We start from the raw sequence: 22816 nt of genomic DNA on the forward strand, positions 1-22816 counted from the left end.
TTTGTAAGTGAATGATCTTATGAAACCCAAAACCTAAAAACATATATGCAGATGAGCAAGTTATAAATCATATGCTTCTATCTGCATTTTTACTCCCAACAGTTCTTTCTCTGGAGGTGAGTAGTATTCTTTTTTTAAGTCTGTCAGAATTGTCCTGGATCATTGTATTGCTGTTATTAGCAAAGTCTGTCACATTTGATCATTCCACAGTATTGCTTTTACTTTGTACAATGTTTTCCTGGTTCTGCTTGTTTCACTCTGCATCAGATCATGTAGGTCTTTTAGACTCTTTCATACAAACAGGTCCTTTCTCATTTTTTTTTAGTCTCTTTGGAATATAGACCTACTAATGGTAATACGAGATCAAAAGGCATACATTCTCATATAACCCTTTGGGCACAATTGCAAATTGCCCTCTAGAATGGTCTGAATAGTTCACAACTCCTTTACCAATGCCACATTCCCTCCAATATTTATTATTTTCACTTACTGTCATATTGGCCAATATGAGAGGTGTGAGGTGATACCTCAGAGTTGTTTTAATTTGCATTTCTTTAATTGAGTGATTTTAGAACCTTTTTTCATAGTATTGATTTTGATTTCTTCATCTGAAAACTGCCTATTCATAGCCTCTGACTATTTGGCAATTGGGGAATGACTTGGATTCTTATAAATTTGACTTAGTTCTGTACATATACTTAAGAAATGAAACCCTTTTCAGGGAAATTTGTTACAAAATTTTTTCCCAGTTTGTTGTTTCTTTTCTCATATTGGTTGCATTGGTTTTGTTTGTACAAAAGCTTTTAAATTTAATATCATAAAAATTATTCAACTTGCATCTTATAATGTTCTCTGTCTCTGATAATGGTCATAAATTTTTCCCTTCTTCGTAGATCTGACATGTAAACTATTCTATATTCCCCTAATTTACTTATAATGTCACTCTATGTTTAAGTCATATACCCATTTTTGACCTTATCTTGGTATAGGCTATGAGATAATTGATCTAAACCTAATTTTTGCCATATTGCTTTCCAGTTTTCCTAGTAGTTTTTTGTCAAATAGTGTTATGAGGGGTGAAAGATCACTAGGGGCCTTGAGCCAGTAGTGAGTCTAACAGGAGATTGGAGTTGGTTGTTGTGAAGGAATGAGCAAACTCAGTTGGAAATGAACTTGCTTTAAGTTCAAATCCAAACCTAGAAAGCTGAGTGCCCAGTGAACCTCACTGCTAGCTGCTAGGCTCCTTTAAGATGTCAGGCAGCCAGCCCCTCCTTGCTGAGGACTCTGCCTCCTTTTGGATGATGGCAGACCAGCAGGAAGTGGATGTCTGAGCTTCCTGCCTTCCGCAATGGAGTTTCGTTCAACCTTAAGAGTTCAGAATTCCCTCCTTTTTGCCTGTCTTCCTTAGCCTTGGTGGTAAAGAAGTAACCATAGTATTATCTGGTTGAAGGCTATGGGATTTATTGATAACTGGGGAAGGAACAGGACAAGGTAAGAGGGCTTGGTTTAGCTAAACTGTTGGTATGGTTTGGCTGGCTGAAGCTGGCAGAAGTCCCTAGAAGGTCTTGGCTGCCCGAGGGCTGACAGCCCTCAGTCAGAGCTAAGCAGCCTCTGTTCAAGAAATTGATCAGATCTACTGGCTAGTTTAGTTGATATTGATAATAGATATTGTTAAGCTGGTGAAGATTGGTCCTAAAATCTAAGCTATCCTAATTTCCTACTCGTGTTCCTCCTCCCTCAACCTGGAGCCCCGGGTGGGGGGGCAGGTCAGGGGTAAGAGAGTGATCAGGGTATAGTCAGAGGAAAAACAGAACCCAGGCTTGGGTTTCATGGGGCTTTTATACTCTCAGTTCAACTGTCAATTGGCACCTGGCGCATGCCACCCTCAACATTCCATCCAGGGCAACTGACAGGATTGCCTAAGCCAAACATCACAATGCTAAAACCTGCATTACAATAGAGAGTTCTTATCCCAAAAGCTGGGATCTATGGATTTATCAAATACTACATTGCTGAGGTCATTTATCCCTAGTCTATTCCATTGATCCACCCTTCTATTTCTTAGCCAGTACTGAATTGTTTTGATGAGCAATGTTTTATTGTACAGTTTAAGATCTGGTACTGCTAGGGCACCATCCTTGACATTTTTTTCATTAGTTCCCTGTATATTTTTGTCCTTTTGTTCTTTTAGATGAATTTTATTATTTTTCTAGTTCTATAAAATAGTTTTTTGGTAGTTTGATTGGTATGGCACTAAATAAGTAAATTAATTTAGGTAGAATGTCATTTTTGTTGTAATAGCTCAGCCTACCCATGAGCAATTATTGCTTTCCACTTGTTTAGATCTAATTTTATTTGTGTGAAAAGTGTTTTGTAATTGTGTTCATATAATTCCTACATTTGTCTTGGTAAATAGATTCCCAATTATTTGATATTGTCTAGAGTGATTTTAAATGGAGTTTCTCATTCTGACTCTTATTGCTGAGTTTTGTTGGAAATATATAAAAGTGCTGATGATTTATGTGGATTTATTTTGTATCCTGCAACTTTTATGAAGTTATTATTTCACCTAGTTTTTTAATAGATTTTCTAGGATTCTCTAAGCATACCATCATATTCACAAAGATTGATCGTTTGGTTTCTTTATTGCCTACTTTAATTCCTTCAATTTCTTTTTCTTCTTTAATTGCTAAAGCTAGCTTTTCTAGTATAGTATTAAATAATAGTGGGGATAATGGACATCCTTCTCATATTGAGATGGCTTCTAACTTATTTCCATTGCAGATGGTAACTTGCTTATGGTTTTAAATAATTACTTTTTTATTTTAGGGAAAAGCCCTTTTATTCTAATGCTTTCAAGGGTTTCCAATAAGAATGGGTATTGTATTTTGTCAAAGGCTTTTTCCACATCTATTGAGATAATCAAGTGATTTGTTAGTTTGAGTATTAATATGATCATTTATGCTGATAGTTTTCCTAACATTAAACTAGCCTTGCTTTCCTGGTATAAATCCCACTTGGTCATAGTGATTAATCCTTATAATATATTGCTGTAGTCTCTTTGCTAGTATTTTATTTAAGATTTTTACATCAATGTTCTTAGGGAAATTGATCTATAATTTTTTTCTCTGTTTTTGGTATTTCTGGCTTAGGTTATTGGCACCATTTCTGTCATAAAAAGAATTTGGTGGGACTCCTTCTTTGGTTATTTTGCCAGATATTTTATATAGTTTTTGGATTAATTGTTCTTTAAATATTTGTTAGAATTCACTTGTAAATCCATCTGGCCCTGGGGATTTTTCCAGGGAGGGAGGGGTGTGTGATTCGTTGATTGCTTGTTCAATTTCTTTTTCTGAGATGGGATTATTCAAGTGTTCCATTTCCTCTCTTGTTAATCTAGCCAATTTATATTTTATAAATATTCATCCATTTCACCTAGATTAGCAGATTTATTGTCATATGATTGGGCAAAATAGATCCTACTCATTGCTTTAATTTCCTCTTCATTAGAGGTGAAACCACCCCTTTTATTTTTAATACCGGTAATTTGATTCTCTTCTTTCCTTTTTTTAAAATCAAATTAACCAATGTTCAATTTTTTTTTATAGAACCAGTTCCTGCTCTCATTTATAAATTCAATACTTCTTTTATTTTCAATTTTATAAATTTCTCCTTTGATTTTTAGAATTTCCAATTCAGTCTTTAATTGGGGATTTTTAATACGTTCTTTTTCTAGTTTTTTTTTTAATTGCATGCCCAAATCTTTGATCTACTTTTTCTCTATTTTACTGATATAAACTTTCCCCCTATGTATTGCTTTGGCTATGTCCTATAAATTTTGATATGTCGTGTCTTCATTGCCATTCTCATTAATGAAATGATTGATTGTTCCTATGATTTGTTCTTTGATATACCCCTTTTTTAGCATTGGAATTGTTTAGTTCCAAATTAATTTTTGATTTGTTTTTCCATAGGCCCTTACTGATTATAATTTTTATTTCATTATTATCTAAAAAAGATGCATTTATTATTTCTGCTTTTCTATATTTGGTTGTGAAATTTTCATGTCCTAATTTTTTTTATCATTTCATTTTTGTTTTTGGAGCCATATTTTTTTTTTATTCCCATTCAGTTTTCTCCCAATATCTATTAATTCTAACTTTTTAAAAATTTCATTCACTTCCTTTACTTCTTTCTTATTTATTTTTTGTTTAAATTGATTTAGTTCTGATAGGGGAAGGTTGTTGTTCCCCACTAATACAGTTTTATTGTCTATTTCCTCCTTAAGCTCCTTTAGTTTCTCCTTTAAAAATCTGAATACTATACAATTTTGTACATATGTGTAAAGTACTGACATTTATCATTGTCTATACTACCTTTTATCAAAATGTAATTACCTTTCTTATTTCTCTTAATCAAATCTATTTTTGATTTGCTTTTGTCTGAGATCATGATTGCTACTCCTGCTTTTTTTTTGTCTTAGTTGAAGCCCAGTAGATTCTGCTCTAGCCCCTTTACTCTGTGTATGTCTACCTGTCTTGGATGTGTTTCTTATGAATAAAATATGGTAGTATTCTGATTTTTAATCTCCTCTGCTATCTGCTTCTCTTTTGTGGGTGAGTTCATTCCATTTACATTCACAGTTATGATTACTGTCTGTGCATTCCCCTCCGTTTTGATTTTCTCTTTTAATCCTACCCTTTTTCCTTTCACTCTTTCCCTCCACACCAGTGTTTTCCTTTTAATTTTTCCTCTCCCTTCCCCCCTTATAGTATTCTCCTCCCCACCACCTTCTTATTCCCTTTCTACTTCTTTGTAGGGTAAGATAAGATTCTATAACCCATTGAATTTGCCTGTTCTTCCCTGTCTGAGCCAATTCCAAGGAGAGTAAAGTTTAAGTATTACCCCACACACATACCTTTATCCTCCCCTCCACTGTAATAGCTTCTTCCCCCACACCCAACCCCATGCTTCTTCATGTGGTATAATTTATCCCACTTTACTTCTCTCTTTCCTTTTATCTTAGTACAATTCTCTTTTTCACCCCTAGATTTTTTTTTACCAATCTTCCAAAACAGCTTATAACCATAAAACCAAGTTCTTTGTTTATAAAATCATGAGAAAGCAGTCAGATTGTGTTGCCACTGTCCTACAGGAAGTGTGGCCTAAATCTGGACTTCGGCCTGTTGTTGAACAATATTGGATTCAACACTGCTCCAAACCTCAAACCCAAATCTAGTGATTTATATCAGGTCCTTCACTCTCTTATTTCAACCCTCTATAATGATAACAATTTTTAAGAGTTATAGATAACATTTTTCCATACAGGAATATAAACAATTTGACCTTATTGAAGGCCTTAAATATTTTCTGTTTCTTATTTTCCTTTTTATGCTTCTCTTGAATTTTGTATTTGGACATCAGATTTTCTGTTTAAGTCTGGTCTTTTCTTCAGGAATGCTTGGAAATCTTCTATTTTATTAAAGGACCATACTTTCCCCTGAAATAATACAGTTAGTTTTGCTGAGTAATTGATTCTTGGTTGTAGACCCAGTTTTCTTGCCTTCTGGAATTTCATAGTTCAAGCCTTGTGGTTCTTCAGTGTGGAAGCTGCCAGATCATGTGTGATCTAGGGCCCTGTGATATCTGAATTATTTCTTTCTGGCTGCTAGTAATATTTTCTCTTTGGCCTGGGAGATGTTGTTTGGGGATTTATTGCAGGAGCTGATCTGTGGATTCTTTCAATTTCTGTTTTGCCCTCTTGTTCAAGAATATCAGGGCAGTTTTTTGGGATAATTTCTTGTAATATGATGTCTAGCCTTTTTTTAAAGTCATGACTTTCAGGTAGTCCAATAATTCTTAAATTGTGTCTCCTGGATCTGTTTTCCAGGTAAGTTGTTTTTTCAATGAGATATTTCATGTTTTCTTCTATTTTTTCATTCTTTTGATTTTGTTTTATTGTTCCTTGATGTGTAGGGCATAGGATCACAAAGAATCAGACACAACTAAAAATGACAGGAAAAGTTTATAAACATTGCTGATTTGTTTTATTGCCTTTTTCCCTCCCCTCAGCTACTCTTTGAACTACCTCTATTCTTTGGGAACAGGAGAAAATCCTTTCAATTTAATCCATCAGGCCCTTAGCTCCAACCTACAGAGTATCACTGGGGCTTCACTTAACTAAACTGGAGAGAGAACAGAGTAGGACTAACATCCCATTGTGCTTCATTCCTCCCAGGCACAAAATCACTGTATCCTCAACATATTCAAAAGGCATGAGCAGACACTGAGGGTTTTTTGAGTAAGGAAATAAAATTGTCAGTTCTGTGAAATGCAGATGAGAGAAAGCAGAGTCTGGGAGACCAGCTACAGGGCCATTTAGAAGTCTTGTCAAAAGTTATTGTAGGCCTAAATAGGCTAAAAAATTTAGCCCCCAAATGCTAAAGAACTTTGCAAACCTTAGGTGCTATGTAAATGCTAGCCATTAATAGTGGTAGCAGCAGGGAAGGAATTAGAAAAACTGTGGAGGAAGAAAGGACAGGTCATGACAACTGGATAAGGAGTAAGGAAGAAAGAGGGGAAAAGGGGCAAGGAGGGAGAATTAAAAATTAATCTTGGGGGCAGCTGGGTAGCTCAGTGGAGTGAGAGTCAGGCCTAGAGACAGGAGGTCCTAGGTTCAAACCCGGCTTCAGCCACTTCCCAGCTGTGTGACCTTGGGCAAGTCACTTGACCCCCCTTGCCCACCCTTACCAATCTTCCACCTATGAGACAATACACCAAAGTACAAGGGTTTAAAAAAATTAATCTTGGGTAATCAGAGCAGTGGTACTGGGAGCTGTAGTCTTAATCACTTCTTCAAAGCTGCCCACTTAGTCCTACCAAAAACTCCTAGAATCATAGCATTTGTGAACTTAGATGGGTCCTTAGAGAGCTTTTAGTCTAATTCCATTATTTGCAAATGAGGAGTACTAGAAAATGGTAAGTGACTTGCCTAAGGTCACTTTGTTCCTTAGACCTAGAGCTAGAACTAGAATCTAGGTCTCCTGGCTGTTGAGCCAATAAATTAAGACCATGAACCACTTTCCCACCATACTTCCAAAGGAGGGTTGGCTAGATAAAACTAAGGAGTTTCCTATGAAGCCTGGTGGGATCGTCTAACAGTCACCTCTTAATATTAGATAGGTAGAGTTGATGCCATCGCCTCAGGCTTGCAACTCTTGTGGTATTTTAGCAGTCTTAATCATTTTATAGGCCTATTTTTTCATATATTAGAAACCTTATTTTGTTGTATAGAGATCAGTTGTTCAAATTATTTATTTTCAATCCACAGTTTTGGATACAGGAGAGACCTTCAACCTTCTAATAAGGCAATGTAAGGTGATAACCAACATTAACCAGACTGCTGGATCATGATTATTTCTTAGTATTTCAGTATTTCTTCTAATGTGATCAGTTACTCAGATTCACTGAAAAAAAAAACTCACATTTATAATTGTTCTTTCTTTGAGACCTCATTATAGTTGAGTCAATAAAATTCTAACCCAATATATTTAAATTATTAAGGTAAGAACTCTGGGTCAAAGTCATAAACTGTTAGACACTAAACTAGGCAATATTCAGTCAAATTTCCTAGGGCGCTGTAAGGAAGTCATTGGTTCTGAATAGTCTGTAAACATATTTTCTATGTGATATTAACCCTTTTCTTCTCTTTAGATACAAACACTGTGAGGAATCTGTCCAATTGAGAGAGGATGTCAAGGGAAATGATGTTCCTAAATTCCCAAAAGGAGTATTTAAAGTTACTCACAAAACTGTCATGCATGTGACATAGTATCTTTAACATAATGAACTTTGAAAATGATCCTTCAGAGTGTAATTTTACCATTCAATGCTTCATTCCCCTATAAGCATATCATTTGGAATTGCTGTGAAATGGCATTTTCCCCAAAATACTAATCATTTAACTCTTTTCAGTAGTAGGGCCATTCATGGTTCATAGTTTGTATAGTGTTTATTTGTTCATATTTGAAAGAAGAAAAATCCTGACTAGAATCATATTCTATTGAATTGAATTAACTTTTTCTTTGCTTTTTTTTCCTAATTAGAAGAGAAATAGATAGATAGGTAGATAGATAGATAGATAGATAGATAGATAGATAAGATAATTATCCCCTCCAAAAATGTTGTTTAAAAGATAATGAGATCTCTCTCCCCATTATTAGTAGACAATATTGAAAGGAAAAATGATTTCCCTTTTAGTCATCTGTATTGCAGTATTGCCCAACTCATCTGTGTGTTAGAATTAAGAATCAAATAATTTGACTTATTTTCTTCATTACTTAGGTAAAATATCTATGTTCAGTTAGTAGTTTGGTCATTTCTTTTACACATGTAAATTTTCTTTAAGTTATAATGAATTACAATTATTTTGCATACAATTTCCATATTTAAAACCTTTATTTTTTATGGCTCCTCATAACATAATATAACCTGTTTATATCACCAAGATGATTATTTTTGTGTTTAAATAATTTTATATCCTATAATTTCCTATTCCAAATGAACCAATACTTAGATAGAATGAAGTATTTCTAAAGCCTGAAGTGCTTTTTAAAAATTTATTTGTTCCTAGATGTCAGAGGAATTTTTAAGCTGCAAGTCTACTGGCATTATTTTCCTTTAACTTAACATTTTCCCTTCTCTTGTAACAGCTTTAAAGAAAATGATTAAACAACAGAATTTTGAATAACTATCACTGCAACCATCTTGAAATACTTCTCAAACAAGAAATAATCATTTTAAATTACAAGATCTCCCTCTCCTATTTAAAAAATCAAAGAAGCTATATTTTTAAAACATTTTGATTGAAAGATCAAATGGTCATAAATTTAATTTTAATTTTGCTTATAGGATTTAATTTAGCAAGAAAATCTATTTTTATGTATATAATTTTACTCTTACTAAAGGCTTTAGGAGATTATAATGGCACATGGTTATAATTCTGCTTATATGTATATACCTGTAGGCATATGCATCTATGTATTCACAGAACTACTCATAGCTCTATGCAATTTTGGTGCAGACATCATAGTATAAAATTAGTCCCTGCTTAACAAAAGCAAAATCTAGTTTGGAGAAGCATTCCTGAATGGTGAGTGAACAAAGAGGGCTAGTACTACCACATACTGCTTGCATGGAGGATGTGGTGTGGTATCATTTGTGTGCTGAGAGGTAGCTGAACATTTCCATTTTGGTGTAAATCCCTTGAGAAGGAAAGCATTTCAGAATGGGGTGTGATCTGCTCTCTTAGTAAGAGTGATTGACATGGAATGAATAAATAGAAGAGGAGAATAAATACCACTCCTCCCCTTTTAAGCCCAAGCACATATACATTTAATGCAGTGCTTTCAGTGCAGAAGGCTAGCTTCCTTAATGACAGCAAATTCCTTAAAAGCCAGCCATAATTTGCTAGTGGTTTTGATTTTTTTAATGGTTGAAAAACAAGCAAACAAAACCCCCTTAGAAAAATATAAACATTTTGCAATACAAAATGTGATAGTAAATATGCAGATGAACTATATGATGGAGCCCCCATATGTGAAAGTGGAACCTTGACAGCAGTTCTTGGTCAATGGGTGAGACAGAATGGTTCACTGAATTGGATAACACAGTGCATACCATAGTGACTGATTAAATTGATTTGTCTGTGGCTACAGCCTACTCTATTAGTGAAGCCCTTTAACCTATTTTGCAACTCTTCAAAAACTGAGATCCTGAATGAATGTGATCTTAAAGGAAATTAATTCAAAAGAAGGAATTTTATAAATGCAAATTTAAACTTGACAAAGTATTCATTTTTGCCTGCCGAATAAAGGAACTATGGCAAAACCACATTAAATGAAAAATGGTTTTCTTTCTTTTTTTTAAAGTAGCCATAATTGAACATTTGACTTTCATGCCTTTAGTTCTCTTAACTCATAAGTGAATTTGTTGTTTTAATTATCACTATTTAATTTTGGCTCTCCTCTTAGAAAATATAGAACATGGCAGAACCAACAGTATTGCTGCTTTGAAAATGAGTTTAATTTACAGTGTTTGATATAAACACATAATTTAATGATAAATATATTTATCCACACATGATTTCATTTTTTTTCCTTTTTAATTTTGGGAAATGTACAGCAATGTTGTTTCAGATGAATACTTATTTACTTATTGATTGATTTAACATTAATCCATAGTTTAAAAAATATGGCCAGTTCTTTAGGTTAATTTCTTGTGCCTGAGAAAGCAGTCAACTGTGTATCTAGTTTTTACCAGCTTACCCATTATATGGAACAGGGAAGTTGAAAGTATATAAATTACCTATTATCTTTACTATCCCTCCTCAAAACAGGGTTTCTTAGATGAAATGGACAGGTTTGGACTGCTTTTTATCACTTCTATTTGTCTTTGAGATATAAAGCAGCCTAACTCCCAGGACTTGTCACTTTAAATATAATTAGTAATACATTTGCACTCAGCTAATACCCTTGACTAACACACCTTAAGATATATAATGTCAATTACAGAAATGTCAGCTTCATTTACATAAAATAAATGGTAACCATGAAAGTAATCATTTTCAAAATGGTGAATTATTTTACTCTCTGGTACATAATGAAAATACCAGTGCCTCCATTTTAGTGAATCATCTGCAAAGTCAGCTGCCTATACAATAAGTGTATGTTTAACAGTAGACATAACTTATAGGTTATATAAAATATTTGCTTTTATATCAGAATGGCACACTGAAATTAATTTATAGATTCTAGATAGACTACATTTTGATCACTGTCCTTAGTTTCCTTAATCTCAAAATGTAATTTATTTTTTTGTTGACCTCAGAGATGCTTTTATTTTAAATTTCTCTTAGAAGAGATGAAAACTGGTTGAGAGTGAGTAAATGAGGTGTCTTCATTTCCTAATGCAGCTTTTAGAAGATGAGTAGAATTTTCAAATATAAAAACCCAGTAAAACCTCCCTGCTCTCTCTCAGTGAACACTCGCTGTATTTGATGATGGATTGATGTTCATTTGAATTGAGAAGAATTTACCCTGGAGGAACAATGGAATGTTTTCAGAAAGAAAAAGAAATCTGTTCGAAACTGAATGACAAGCATGTTAATATTTTTTTCCACAAAAATTGTTGGCATTCCTTTGAAAGCATAGGTATTGTATAGAACCTCCCACTTCCTACATTAAATTATCATCAACCTTTACTTCTGTGCTTATGAATCTGACCGGTCTGGAAACATTCCATTTGTAGTCATGTTCTGATTCAGATACTTTCGGTATTCCTCTTGAAGTATTTGGTAATTTGCCAGATATCATTCATTAAAGATGTCTGAATTTTGTGGATATCAAATTTCACCATGGTATTTAACTTTTACAAAGGAAAAGGTATTTTCTCTCAGTTCAGGTAGTTGTCACAACCAACCTAATCATATTACCACCTAATTTCAGTTTCAGTTTTCTCAATCACAAGTTGAGTAAATTTCTCTTATAGTTGAATTAAGTGTGTTTGTGAACATCTATATTTTAAACAGTTGTCTTTGTACAGAATGTGTTGTTTAATATTGGGTGCCCTCTAGTGGACTGTGGTATCAGAAACAAACCCATACAATTTTTAAAGACAAGTTTTTATTGGATTTTTTGGAAACAAGTCTGGGGAAGCTGGGTTGGAATTCCATCTTCTCAGCTTTCTACCTGCGTGGCATAGGCAAATCCCTAAACCTCTCTGGGCCACTCTTTCCACACTTTTAAAAAAGAAATTGTACTCAATGGTCCCCCAATAGTTTACTCTTCTAAGCTTTTCAATTATGATTCCATGATAACCACAATAATTTGTCCTATTTATAAAAATATGCTTTTATTGGCTTGTATTTGAAATGAGTAATTTCATGTAACATCATTTATTTCAAGAATCTGCCCATGGCATAGCCAATGCAAAAAGTTTATGAATTTATAAGACAAATCTTTAAATGTTTTTTCACTTAAAGGCTTAGATGTTTTAGTAATGCTAATAAGTTATGCTTTTATTTTATTTTTGATGTTTCCTGCAGTTAAAATGGTCTTTCCCCCACTTTCTTTGCAGATGCTACAACTGTGGTGGCCTTGACCATCATGCTAAGGAATGTAGTCTACCTCCTCAGCCAAAGAAGTGCCATTACTGTCAGAGCATCATGCACATGGTGGCTAATTGCCCCCATAAAACTGTTCCACAGCAGCCCACTAGTTCTCAGGGAAGACATGAAGCAGAACCACAGCCATCCACTTCGACTTTACCCCGAGAAGTGGCAGGAGCCTACGGCTACTCATCTCCATCGTATTCTCAGGAGGGCCGATCCGAGATCTCAGAACGGTCAGGCAGGTCACCTCAAGAAACTTCCTCCAGTAAGTTATCCACCTCACCCGAAGAACAAAGCAGAAAGGGGCCTTCAGTTCAAAAAAGGAAAAAAACTTAAAGTGTTTTCATCACATACCATTTTTTTTTAACCCAGTTGGGATGTCTACCTCATGCAAGTACAGGGGAAGTAATTTCACCATCAGCAGCTGACCTGGAATTTTAACTACTGTTGAGGAACTGTGAAAAAATTTTTAAACAGACAAATCACTCTAAGCAGATTATATTTAAGCAGGGTGTCATGCTTTATGTTGTTGGAAGAATGAGAGCGAATCTGAGAACATAAGTGTATCTGTGTTTGCATGTGTGAGAGGAGAGAACATGTATTTGTGATGGGTGTTGCTTTCATATACAGGTATGTAGACATATATATATACATACATATATATCTATAAAGAAAGGTCTATCTTTATATATATGTGCATGTAGATGTAAGCTTACACTCACACAACTGGAAATGTCTAAGAGTTGAATGTCCACGTGAAGCAAAATTCACATTTTAGGATGTTTTTGAAAATTACCCCCTGGAAACTTTCTTGAAATATCACCTTTTTATTTATAGCCACTTAGAAAAAGAAAATATGACTGTTATTCTTTATTTGAACCAAATAATACTTCATATCTCATGGCTGCCAATTATGTGGTACTAAGGGTATTAAGACATCCATTATTCCCAAGTTTGGGATAACTTTTTGGTTTTGCCTTTTTTTTTAATGCTCATAGATCAGCATTTCCTTTTATCACGTCTCAAGGGCAGTACCTTAATGCTCTATGCCTCTAACTGCCACAATTTTTATTTGTTCTGGAATATAGAACTCCAGAAAAGACAATGAATGTGTATTTTATGTGCTGGTATCTCAATGTTGCTGTACATGAATATGGCTTAATTGTGAATTAGATGCCTACTAGGAGGAATGAGGGGGAGATGATATAAAAATTATTATGACTTGATCATTTTTGTATGGTATTTTCATACCACTCCACTGTGACCCTTTATGTATTGTCAGGTTTTTGAGGGTCTATTGGAAGTAGCAGCTTTCCTGGTCAAGTTAATCCCTCTGACCATTATTTAGATCAAAAGACCCTCCTTTTTTTAACTACTGAAAATCTTGGAGAAAATTTCTTAATAGTTTGATGTATATTTTTGGTGGTTGTTTTCTTCCTGAAGAGTACAGGAATAAATCTGTTTTTTAAAAAAGATCAAATGAAAAAACTAAACAGCACAAAAAATGAACAAACCATTATGATAAAGATTGAGAATGAAAATAAAGTGGGTACCAATAGTTATCCAACCTGTGTTACAAGAGAATTATATTTTTTGGGGAAAAAGTACAATATTTAATGGCACACAACTAGAGTCATAAAACTTGGGGCAGAGGTTCTCACACTTCACCTGCCCGAGAGCTAGTTATCTGGATGTACTTGACATGATGAAATTGACCATATAACAAATTTTCCTTATCACTGATGACGAAGTTTAGCCCATAGAGACCTGAGCTCTAAGCTCTGAAGTGCTCCTTGCATCTTAGATCCGGGATGCAGCATTGCAGGCTTTGCATCAATAGTCTCAGGAAGTCACTCCTTTGTTAAATTGATAAAATGCTCGGGAAGAGGTGAGGAAACGTGGGCTGCATAGTAACCGTTGTGGTATTGGTACCCTGAGATTCAGATAGAAAAAATACAGGACATTCCTGTTCAAGTTGCTATTCATAAATTTATGAAACATATCCAAGAGAGTATAACTTAATTATGACACCTAACATTGGCAATAAATGTTGGTTTGCAAATGTCTGGTAGGTGTAAGCTCAGATAATCAAAAGAAAGGAGGAAAGAAAGAAAAGAAAGAACATAGCATGAATCAAATTAGACAGATTCTGTCGTCCCTCCCCCACTTGTCCTGCTATGGGAGACTTTTACAGTTGCTACTGCTTCAGTGAGCAGCAGATAAGGATATAATGCCTCAGGCTGTGGCACAAATCCTTTACAACTTAGCTTGAATTCCATGACAGTGTTTGTGAGAATCTCCATGGTTTATACTGATATTCTCAGTGTGCTATAATGCAAAGCTTACCTTTGACGATATTGAATGTGATATATCTTCTAGAGAAGTACTTCCTTGCCTTATGTGAGGATTGTAAGCTTATTTAAATTATGTAGACAAATCAAAGTGGCATTGCTTAACCTTATAGCAGGTATTATAACCAGGTTAAACAGTAAAGATGCAAAACATAGGTCACTTTGAAAATTCAAACCAAAGTTTCTTGACCTTGTAGAAATAGGAAATTGTGCATTTGAGAACTGGACATTCCCTGTTTACATATAGAAAAGTTCAGAGCTGAGAGCATCTTAGAGTAAGAGATTCAGAGTCAGGGTCTGAATTGTAGACCTTCACTGGTGCCGTCTGAAATCATAAGCGCCAACCCAGACTGAACTACTCAGAGCACATAGCACATACCAAACCTATCTTAATGGTTAAAAGTGTAGGGTTTATTTTTTTATATAAGAATATTATCACGATTACATAACATACTCAGGACAAAGAACTTTGCTCAGGGAATATACCATATAATGTTGGATTTTTTCTTTACAGAATAGTCTATGGGCCTGCTTACTCAAAACAAACCAAAAAACTTAGACTTTATGTAAGTATTATGGACTGATGTTAGTAACTACCTCTGAGTTTGACATAGACCTAAGTTTTTGATAATCAGATTCCAATTTTTGTATTTTTGTTTCATGTGAAAACAATAAAGTGGTATTCCTGTACTGGTCGCTTATGTGAATATCAGTGATGTTCGTCACAGTGTATTTGCATAGGTGAAAATGTTATATTCTGTTTACAGCAAAAGACTACCTCATAGTTAATGCAGAGCACACCTTTATGCTGCTCCAGCCTTAAAGGTGGCTGTTGACCCTATGGTACATACTCTTTAATATCTGTATAATGTATAGTCATTCACCACTGCGTATTTCTAACAAACACTTGGTAACGATGAAGCATCTGATTTTAGTTGTGTGAAGTCTCCAGACATTTCCTTAAAAGTTATCATTGATTTGGTCTGAAGGATTATGGGCACTCTTCACAAAAGCCAAATAGAACACTAAAGCAGCCTTGGAAATAGCCTGATTGCTGAGGGGTGAATAATCATTAATGCTAATTTCGTTCTTGTTGCTACTAGTCAAAGCTACCCAAAGCCAAACATCGCAGTCTGTGGCATGTAACTAACCCTGGACTGCCAGGAGATAGAAAAAGTGCAGTTCCACACCCGGCTACTAGAATTGGCCTTTGAAAGAAAAACTGAGCTGGGGTGCCCCAGAGAAGAAATGGCTGTTTGCACGGACTAGAGTATCTTAGCTCTGGGCCGGGGCAGGGGTCCTGAGAAGAGACCCTTCTTGCTCTCCCCTGTGCATCACATGGAACACGTCCAGCCGTCTGTGTATTCAAACTCCCATAAGATACATTCCCATCTTCCTAACCCTTCAAAGATAGAAATAGCTAAACGTCACCATAGCATTTTTTTGTAATTGAATTTGTGTCTTTACTAGAAGACTGCATGGTTCTTTTTATAATTGACAGACAAAACCAAAAGAACAGTGGGCACCTGCACACCATCCAGAGTAATCGAGCTGTGTTCTATTTTTGAGTGCAATGTAGGGGAAGAGATCAAGGAATGATCGTTGTGGCTGCCTGGCCCAATGTGTTAGTAGCTTCAATCCACCTTCAAATAGAGGATATTTTAATTGCCAATCTTTTTTTTTTCCTTTTTTTATTATGACTCGAGTTTATTTTGCACCAGTGCTATCCCCGAGTTACTTACTGCTAGTTGTATTTAGTTTTGTGAATAGAGACCCATAAATGTTAATAGTCTTTGTAACATTCACTATAAGATGAATTATAAAGGACATGGGAAATCTCATTGAGTCTTAAAATTAATTTAAATTAATTTATCTGTTTTCTCTAAGAAATGTTTATCATAAAAATATATGTGTGTATTTCCCCTTTGGTTATAAAAATTGGGAAAGTATGTACATGTGCAGATGCACTGACTTTAATTTTCTAGCTGTCTTAATGAGATTTATTTGTTTTAGAGAACATCTTGTGGAGAGCATCTGATTCTCTCTTACACATCTATCAGCAACCTCTTTGAAGATGTGGTGGTTGTAGTAGCTGTGTCATAATTGTTGAGTTGTAGGAAGAAGTTGATCTATGAATGTTTAGGGCTTTTTTTCCATTTTGTGCTTTAAATAGGGCTGCAGAATTATGGTAAAATACTGTCCTAGAAGAAAGAGCCAAGCTATGCCCTACACCTGTTGCTTAACACATTTCAGAGTTACCAGCTTTAAAAATCGTGTTCGGCGACCTCGTGAACTCCTTATTTTTTAGTAATTATTGGCAACCACCACCAGCCTGGCTTTAACTAGTATGTGTTGCTTTACGATGACAACTATAACCATACTAGAGACCAAAGTGAACACTGATTTCTATTTGTCTTTAATACTGTGTCTTATCTAGTGTTTTTAAATTATCCTATGTAGTGTATAGATTACCTCATTGTCCATTTTGACTCATGTTGTTTACAAGCTAAAATAAAAAAATCACTTGAATTGTATGTTTTTAAAAGGAGAAAAAGAGTTTGATGTCTTGAAGGGTCTTTCATTGGTTTACGGTCATCTTGCTGGACTAAAGCACTGATTGCCTTTCTGCATATCATGTATTTTATATTCTCATTTCATGCCTAATGTCTTATTTCTGTCAATCATGGATGTTAATGAGGTTTCAAAGAAGTACTTGATTAAAAATAAAACATATAACGTTGGCATTTACAGTAGCCTTTGGAGATTGTCTGTGATTTCTGGGGTTGAATGACGATGCCTGCTTTTCCTGATGTTCACACTCACTCGAATACAGAGAATTATTTTTAACATCTCATCCAATAAAGGCCATTTTAGTTAAGGAAATCATTGTTTATTCAGAACCATGTGTGCCCAATGATGTTTTCCTTCAGGGTTGGGTCACCTGTTGAAATTCTCCCTGTGTTCTCCAGCCATGATGCCATAGGAGCTTATTAATTTTGAAAACCAGTTCAATGAATATATCCTGTACTCCTTCCAAATCATCAGAACTACCCATTTTCAAACACTTTTTAGAGGAACTTTTTCTCCTTTTCCTTCATCTTTTTTTTGTCTACTTTCAGTATTGTGAGAGCACAGCTGAAGTTAGTGTACAATAGCACTGTACCTGATATGGGAATTCCCAAATATAGATTTAATGTAGTTATTACTTAAAACTATATGTGTTATTGATCATGGGACTATGAGACCATTATGATGAATATGTTAAATTTCTTAGTTACACAGTTTAGCCTTATAATGAGACAGTTACTTAGATTTTTTAAAAAAATAAAACCCTTACCTTCCATCTTGGAATCAATACTGTGTATTAGTTCCAAGGCAGAAGAGTGGTAAGAGCTAGGCAATGGGGGTCAAGTGACTTGCCCAGGGTCACATAGCTAGAAAGTGTCTGAGGTCAGATTTGAACCTAGGACCTCCCATCTCTAGGTCTGGCTCTCAATCCACTGAGCTACCCAGCTGCCCCCTACTTAAAATATTTTAAAATAGTCATGTGAAAGATTTTTCTATTGCATGTTTCTTTAACATTAATTATATATAAGTTTTTTTTACCTATTTTCATCTTCTGTTTCTAAGTGTAGCTTCCCCATAACTTAAGCTTCATCTTTTTCAACCATTAAATTTTTTTGACTTATTGAGGAGACTCCATTTCTATGAGAGAATCTATATAAATATAATCTTAATATCTCATGTTTATGTAGCTCCATAAGGCATACCAAGCACTTTTGGAGTGAATGGTATAAGTATTTCTATCCTCTTTTCACAGATAGGGAAACTGAGTCTCAGAACTGAAGGGGCTAGTGCGAAGAACTAGAGCTACTAAGTAGTAGCAGGATTCTGATTCAAACCCAAATCTTAGGACTCTTAAACCCAATATTCTTTCTGCTACATTATGCTACCTCCAGCAGTATAAAAATGAATGCCACCTGGAACATCTGTGTTATAAGTAAAGTGAAAAGTACAGAAAGATAATATGAGTTGTATTTTTGGGTTACAATCCATTATTTTTAGCCAATACACAAGAGGTAGATATTTCAAGTTCTTGTCGGCACCAAAGGATGTATGTGTTCCAGCCACTTGCTGTTATGAACATCTTAGAACCTCAATTGCTTTAGGGCATGGCTGTTGCTTCTGACCCAACATTCCACAGTACCTTTCTCTGGGTTTTCAGAACATTCTCTTTTTTTTGTACTTGTACTCATTTATTTCATGCTTTAGTTACTGAAATTTTTCATGCTACCTTTTTTAAACATTTCCAAACTCCAGAATCCTTTTCGGTCGAGTTTAATGATAGCCAGAATTCAGGATTGTACTCTTAAGGTAATATGGCTAGCAGTCAGCTTTGATCTTCTCCAAGAAGATTCAGACCTAGAGAAGAAGACAGATGATTTCTAATTGGAAAAAGTCTGGGTTTTACAATAAGAAAGCAATATCCGGCCCGGGATCATAAATTACCAAGTTATCATATATTAAATTCAGCCTTTCAGAGTGGGCTAAACTTATGTTGACTTTTTTCCTTTGTTCTGATAACTATTACTTTCCCTTTGGGAATAGCGTAAGTTAGAAAAGCCAGAGTCAATGCTACTCATTTGGTCTTTTCCAGCAGTGCAGTATGGGCGTTTTCGCAGATGCTGGAGACCATAAGTTACCCAGTGCTCAGATTTCATGTTGAGAAGATATATTTAGGAAATCAGTTTTACTTAAACATAATGCCTTAAGGCCAAAAGGCTAAAGTTTTTATAGTGGGCTTGCAAAGTCTTTTATCTATGTAGACTTAACGTCACTTCAGATATATTTATGAATTGTGAGTAAATCAAAGTATTCTCTCTTTTTTTCTTTAACTCTTACTTTCTCTCTTACTAACAATTCTTCTGGTAGAAGGGAAAAGGCTTGGGCAAGCAGGGTTAAGTGATTTTTCCAGGGTCACACAGCTATGGAGCATTTGAGGCCACATTTAAATCCAAGTCCTCTGGAGTCCAGGCCTAGCACTGTATCCACTGTGCCACATCTAGCTGCCCCCCAAAGTATTATCAATTTAGCGAAATAGCTAACTATTTGCAGATCTTTTGTAATAAGACTCATCCCTCTCCTAGTCATTTAGCAGGTAAATTCAGATTGCTATGTGTTTGGCTCCCTTAAAGTGAATCACATCTTTCTACTTTGAATCATTTTTGTAACTACTCAAAGAATCATTTGTTTAGCCAGTCCTGTATCTGGGAGACAGAACACTAAATATTCTCAGACTGAGGATTAACTTCAAATGATTTTTTCCTCTTTTCCTTTGTTACTGATGAATATATAAATTCTGTAAAATAATTTCTTTTTTGCTTTTTCTCCTGCATTAATTTATCTTTATTTCTGATACTGAACATTTGACCTGGTGAATGGTACAGATATAGCTTTGTGACAGAACCAAAGAGGCCTCCCTATGCCTCAGTTTCTTCATATGAAAAATTGGGATAAATAATACCTGCCCTGCATACCTCGGGGTTTTGGGGAGAATTCAAGATACCATCTACAAAGATGCTTCATAAACTATTTAAATGGAAAGTATTATCATTTGCTTTCTTAATACTGTCTTAAAATAGAAAAGAACAGTTTCCAGAATATCCCACCTTTGTTGAAATACATTTAACTTGGGAGAATTATAAATTTTTTAAAGAGCTTCTAACTTAATTTTCAAAAACAATGTGATCTGAAGAGAAAGTATTACTTTATAACTTAGTTGTTTTGATTTCACCATCTTCCAAAGAGTAGTATATTTAGTAGCATCATTTGTCTTTCACTATAATGTGGCTTAGCTCCAGTTTATCATAAGTAGAAATTCACATTTCAAATCACCTTTCTGCTAGTCATTGATCCTTTGTTTGTCTTACAGTGGAGGAAAAAAGCTATCCTGGGAGAAAATGGAATTCATAGCTATTCACATTAGTAAGGGGAAAGGTTGGGGCTTTAATTTTCTCAATTGGAAGAAAGTAGAACATCTCAGAGATGAAGCAAAACATAAGACTGTCTGAAACAAGTCTTAGATGGTCCTCAACTTGTAAAATGCTGCCCAGTAACCAGTAGACTTAACTATGACCACATCTCCTTGGCAGAGATGATCACAACAGCCACCCAACTGTGCAGGGCTTCTTCAGTATACTTCTTCTCGTGCAAACTGCTCCTTTGGGACCCCAGAGGCCATTCTAGTTCAGCCTGTACTACCGAGAATCTCTACATCACCAGGAGGTCAGTCAGCCTTTGAAGACCTCTAATGATGGAAGGAAAGCCCACTGCCTTTTGGGAGAACTAATCATTAGGAAATTATTGCTTACGTTGAGCTTAAATAGGCTTCTCAGCAACTTGCACCAATTACTCCTTGTTTTTCCTTCTGGGCTCAAATAGGGATTATAAATCTCATCCTTTATATATGACAGCCTTTCATGTAAAGAAAGCTATCACGTCCCTGCTTAAAACTTCTTTTTTTCCAGACTTCCTTCCTACAATACACCCAGGACATAATTTCCAGATTCTCCTCTTCTAGTTACTCTCCTCTGAATACTTTTAAATTTACTGGCATCTTCCCTAATATGTGACTCTCAGAAATGAGCACGATAATTCAGATATCTTTTGCCCAGTATAAACTATTGGAATGAGTACCTTTTTTCCCCATAGAATTAAACCTGAGGGATTGACCAAGAATTCCCTAGACTCAGGGGTCTGGGATGGTCCACTCTGGGGAGTATGTGGGAAACAGAAGAGCCATAATGCTGCCACAGTGGAACTTGAGTAGACAATTGCTGTATCTCCTGAATGACCTCTCTTGGGAATTGGGCAAGGAAGGAACAAATAATGTCTCCTTCTACAGTCAAGAAGGCATGTGAAATATCACAGGTCTCAGACAAAAATAATGGGACTGGGAGCATTATAGGGTGGTAGATTTAGTTAAAGACTCAGGACTCACTTATTCTAACCCCCTCATTTTTGTGAATTGGGAAACTTGAGACCTGGACAAGTTAAACAACTTGTCTAAGGCTTCCTAGGTAGTAAGAATTAGGATTTGATCCAAGATTTTCTGATTCCAAATCCAGCATTCTTCCCACTTTTACCACAGGAACAAATGCATATGTAATTAAACTTTGCCTGCCAGTCTCAGGCATGTAACAAAATATATTTTTTTTACCCTTAACTTCTGTGTATTGATTCATAGGTGGAAGAGTGGTAAGGGTAGGCAATGGGGGTCAAGTGACTTGCCCAGGATCGCACAGCTGGGAAGTGTCTGAGGCCGGATTTGAACCTAGGACCTCCTGTCTCTAGGCCTGGCTCTCAATCCACTGAGCTACCCAGCTGCCCCCTTGTAACAAATATTTTTATTACACTTCAACCACACTCAGATAAGTGCTACAAGAATGAGAGAAATAGAAGTTAATCTCTACATGCTTGGATCTTACGATCAAGTTAGGTAGAGAAAACACATGAAGGAAATAGGTAACAAAATCTGTGATGAATTGTTCAAATCTGCACAAGAGACAATAAGTACTTTGGAATAAACAAAAGGAAGAGAGCATGCTTTGGAGAATTCAGTATCATATAGGACAATGGTTAGCGAACTCCAGCCAGTTTGCATGGTTTTGTATAGCCTGCAACAAATTAAAAGTGGTTTTAATATTTTAAAAGACAGTAAAACTTCATTATAAAAGGTAAAAACCGTTCTTAGCTCCTCTCCTACAAAAAGAAGTTGCAGCTGTATTTGATCTACAAGGCTGTAGTTTGTTCATCCTGATAAGGGGATTTGAGCCAGTTTTTGAAGGATGCATAGCCTTTAGAGATAAGGAGGAAGGGCATACTAAGGGAAGAAAGAGACTCAGAAAAGCCTGGGAATTGAAAAGAGCATGTTGTGTCCATGAACCCCAGTTTGAATGGGTTAGAATTGGGGTGTAAGGTAGGATTGAGGCAGGCAGTAGATCTAGATTATGTATAACCATACCAGTGGCACAGGGAATGGAGTCAGGAAGATCTGAGATCAAATCTTGTCTCGGGCACTAGCTTTGTCTTCCTGGACAAATTTTTAACTCCTATCTGCCTCACTTTCCTCATTAATAACAGGAGAGAACACCTCCTGCTCAGGGTTTTGGGATGGTAAAGTAAGATAATATTCATAAAAGCACTTTGCATACTTTAAAGGACTATATAAATTATTTGGAATTTACCCTGCAAGCCGTGGAACCAAATGAAGGTTTTTGAGGCAAAACGTGAGAAT

At 35.5% G+C, this 22816-nt stretch overlaps 1 protein-coding gene across 1 annotated transcript in view; it reads left to right on the forward strand.

Moving 5' to 3' along the window:
- Positions 1-12505, forward strand: part of LIN28B (lin-28 homolog B) — a 128576-nt gene extending 116071 nt beyond the window's left edge. Inside the window, exon 6 of the mRNA XM_044676083.1 lies at positions 12136-12505. Coding sequence (XP_044532018.1) covers positions 12136-12505 — 370 coding nt within the window. The remainder of the gene's footprint in view (positions 1-12135) is intronic.
- Positions 12506-22816: the final 10311 nt, after the last annotated feature.

Source organism: Gracilinanus agilis, chromosome 4, assembly GCF_016433145.1.
Source record: "Gracilinanus agilis isolate LMUSP501 chromosome 4, AgileGrace, whole genome shotgun sequence".
Classification (NCBI taxonomy): domain Eukaryota; kingdom Metazoa; phylum Chordata; class Mammalia; order Didelphimorphia; family Didelphidae; genus Gracilinanus; species Gracilinanus agilis.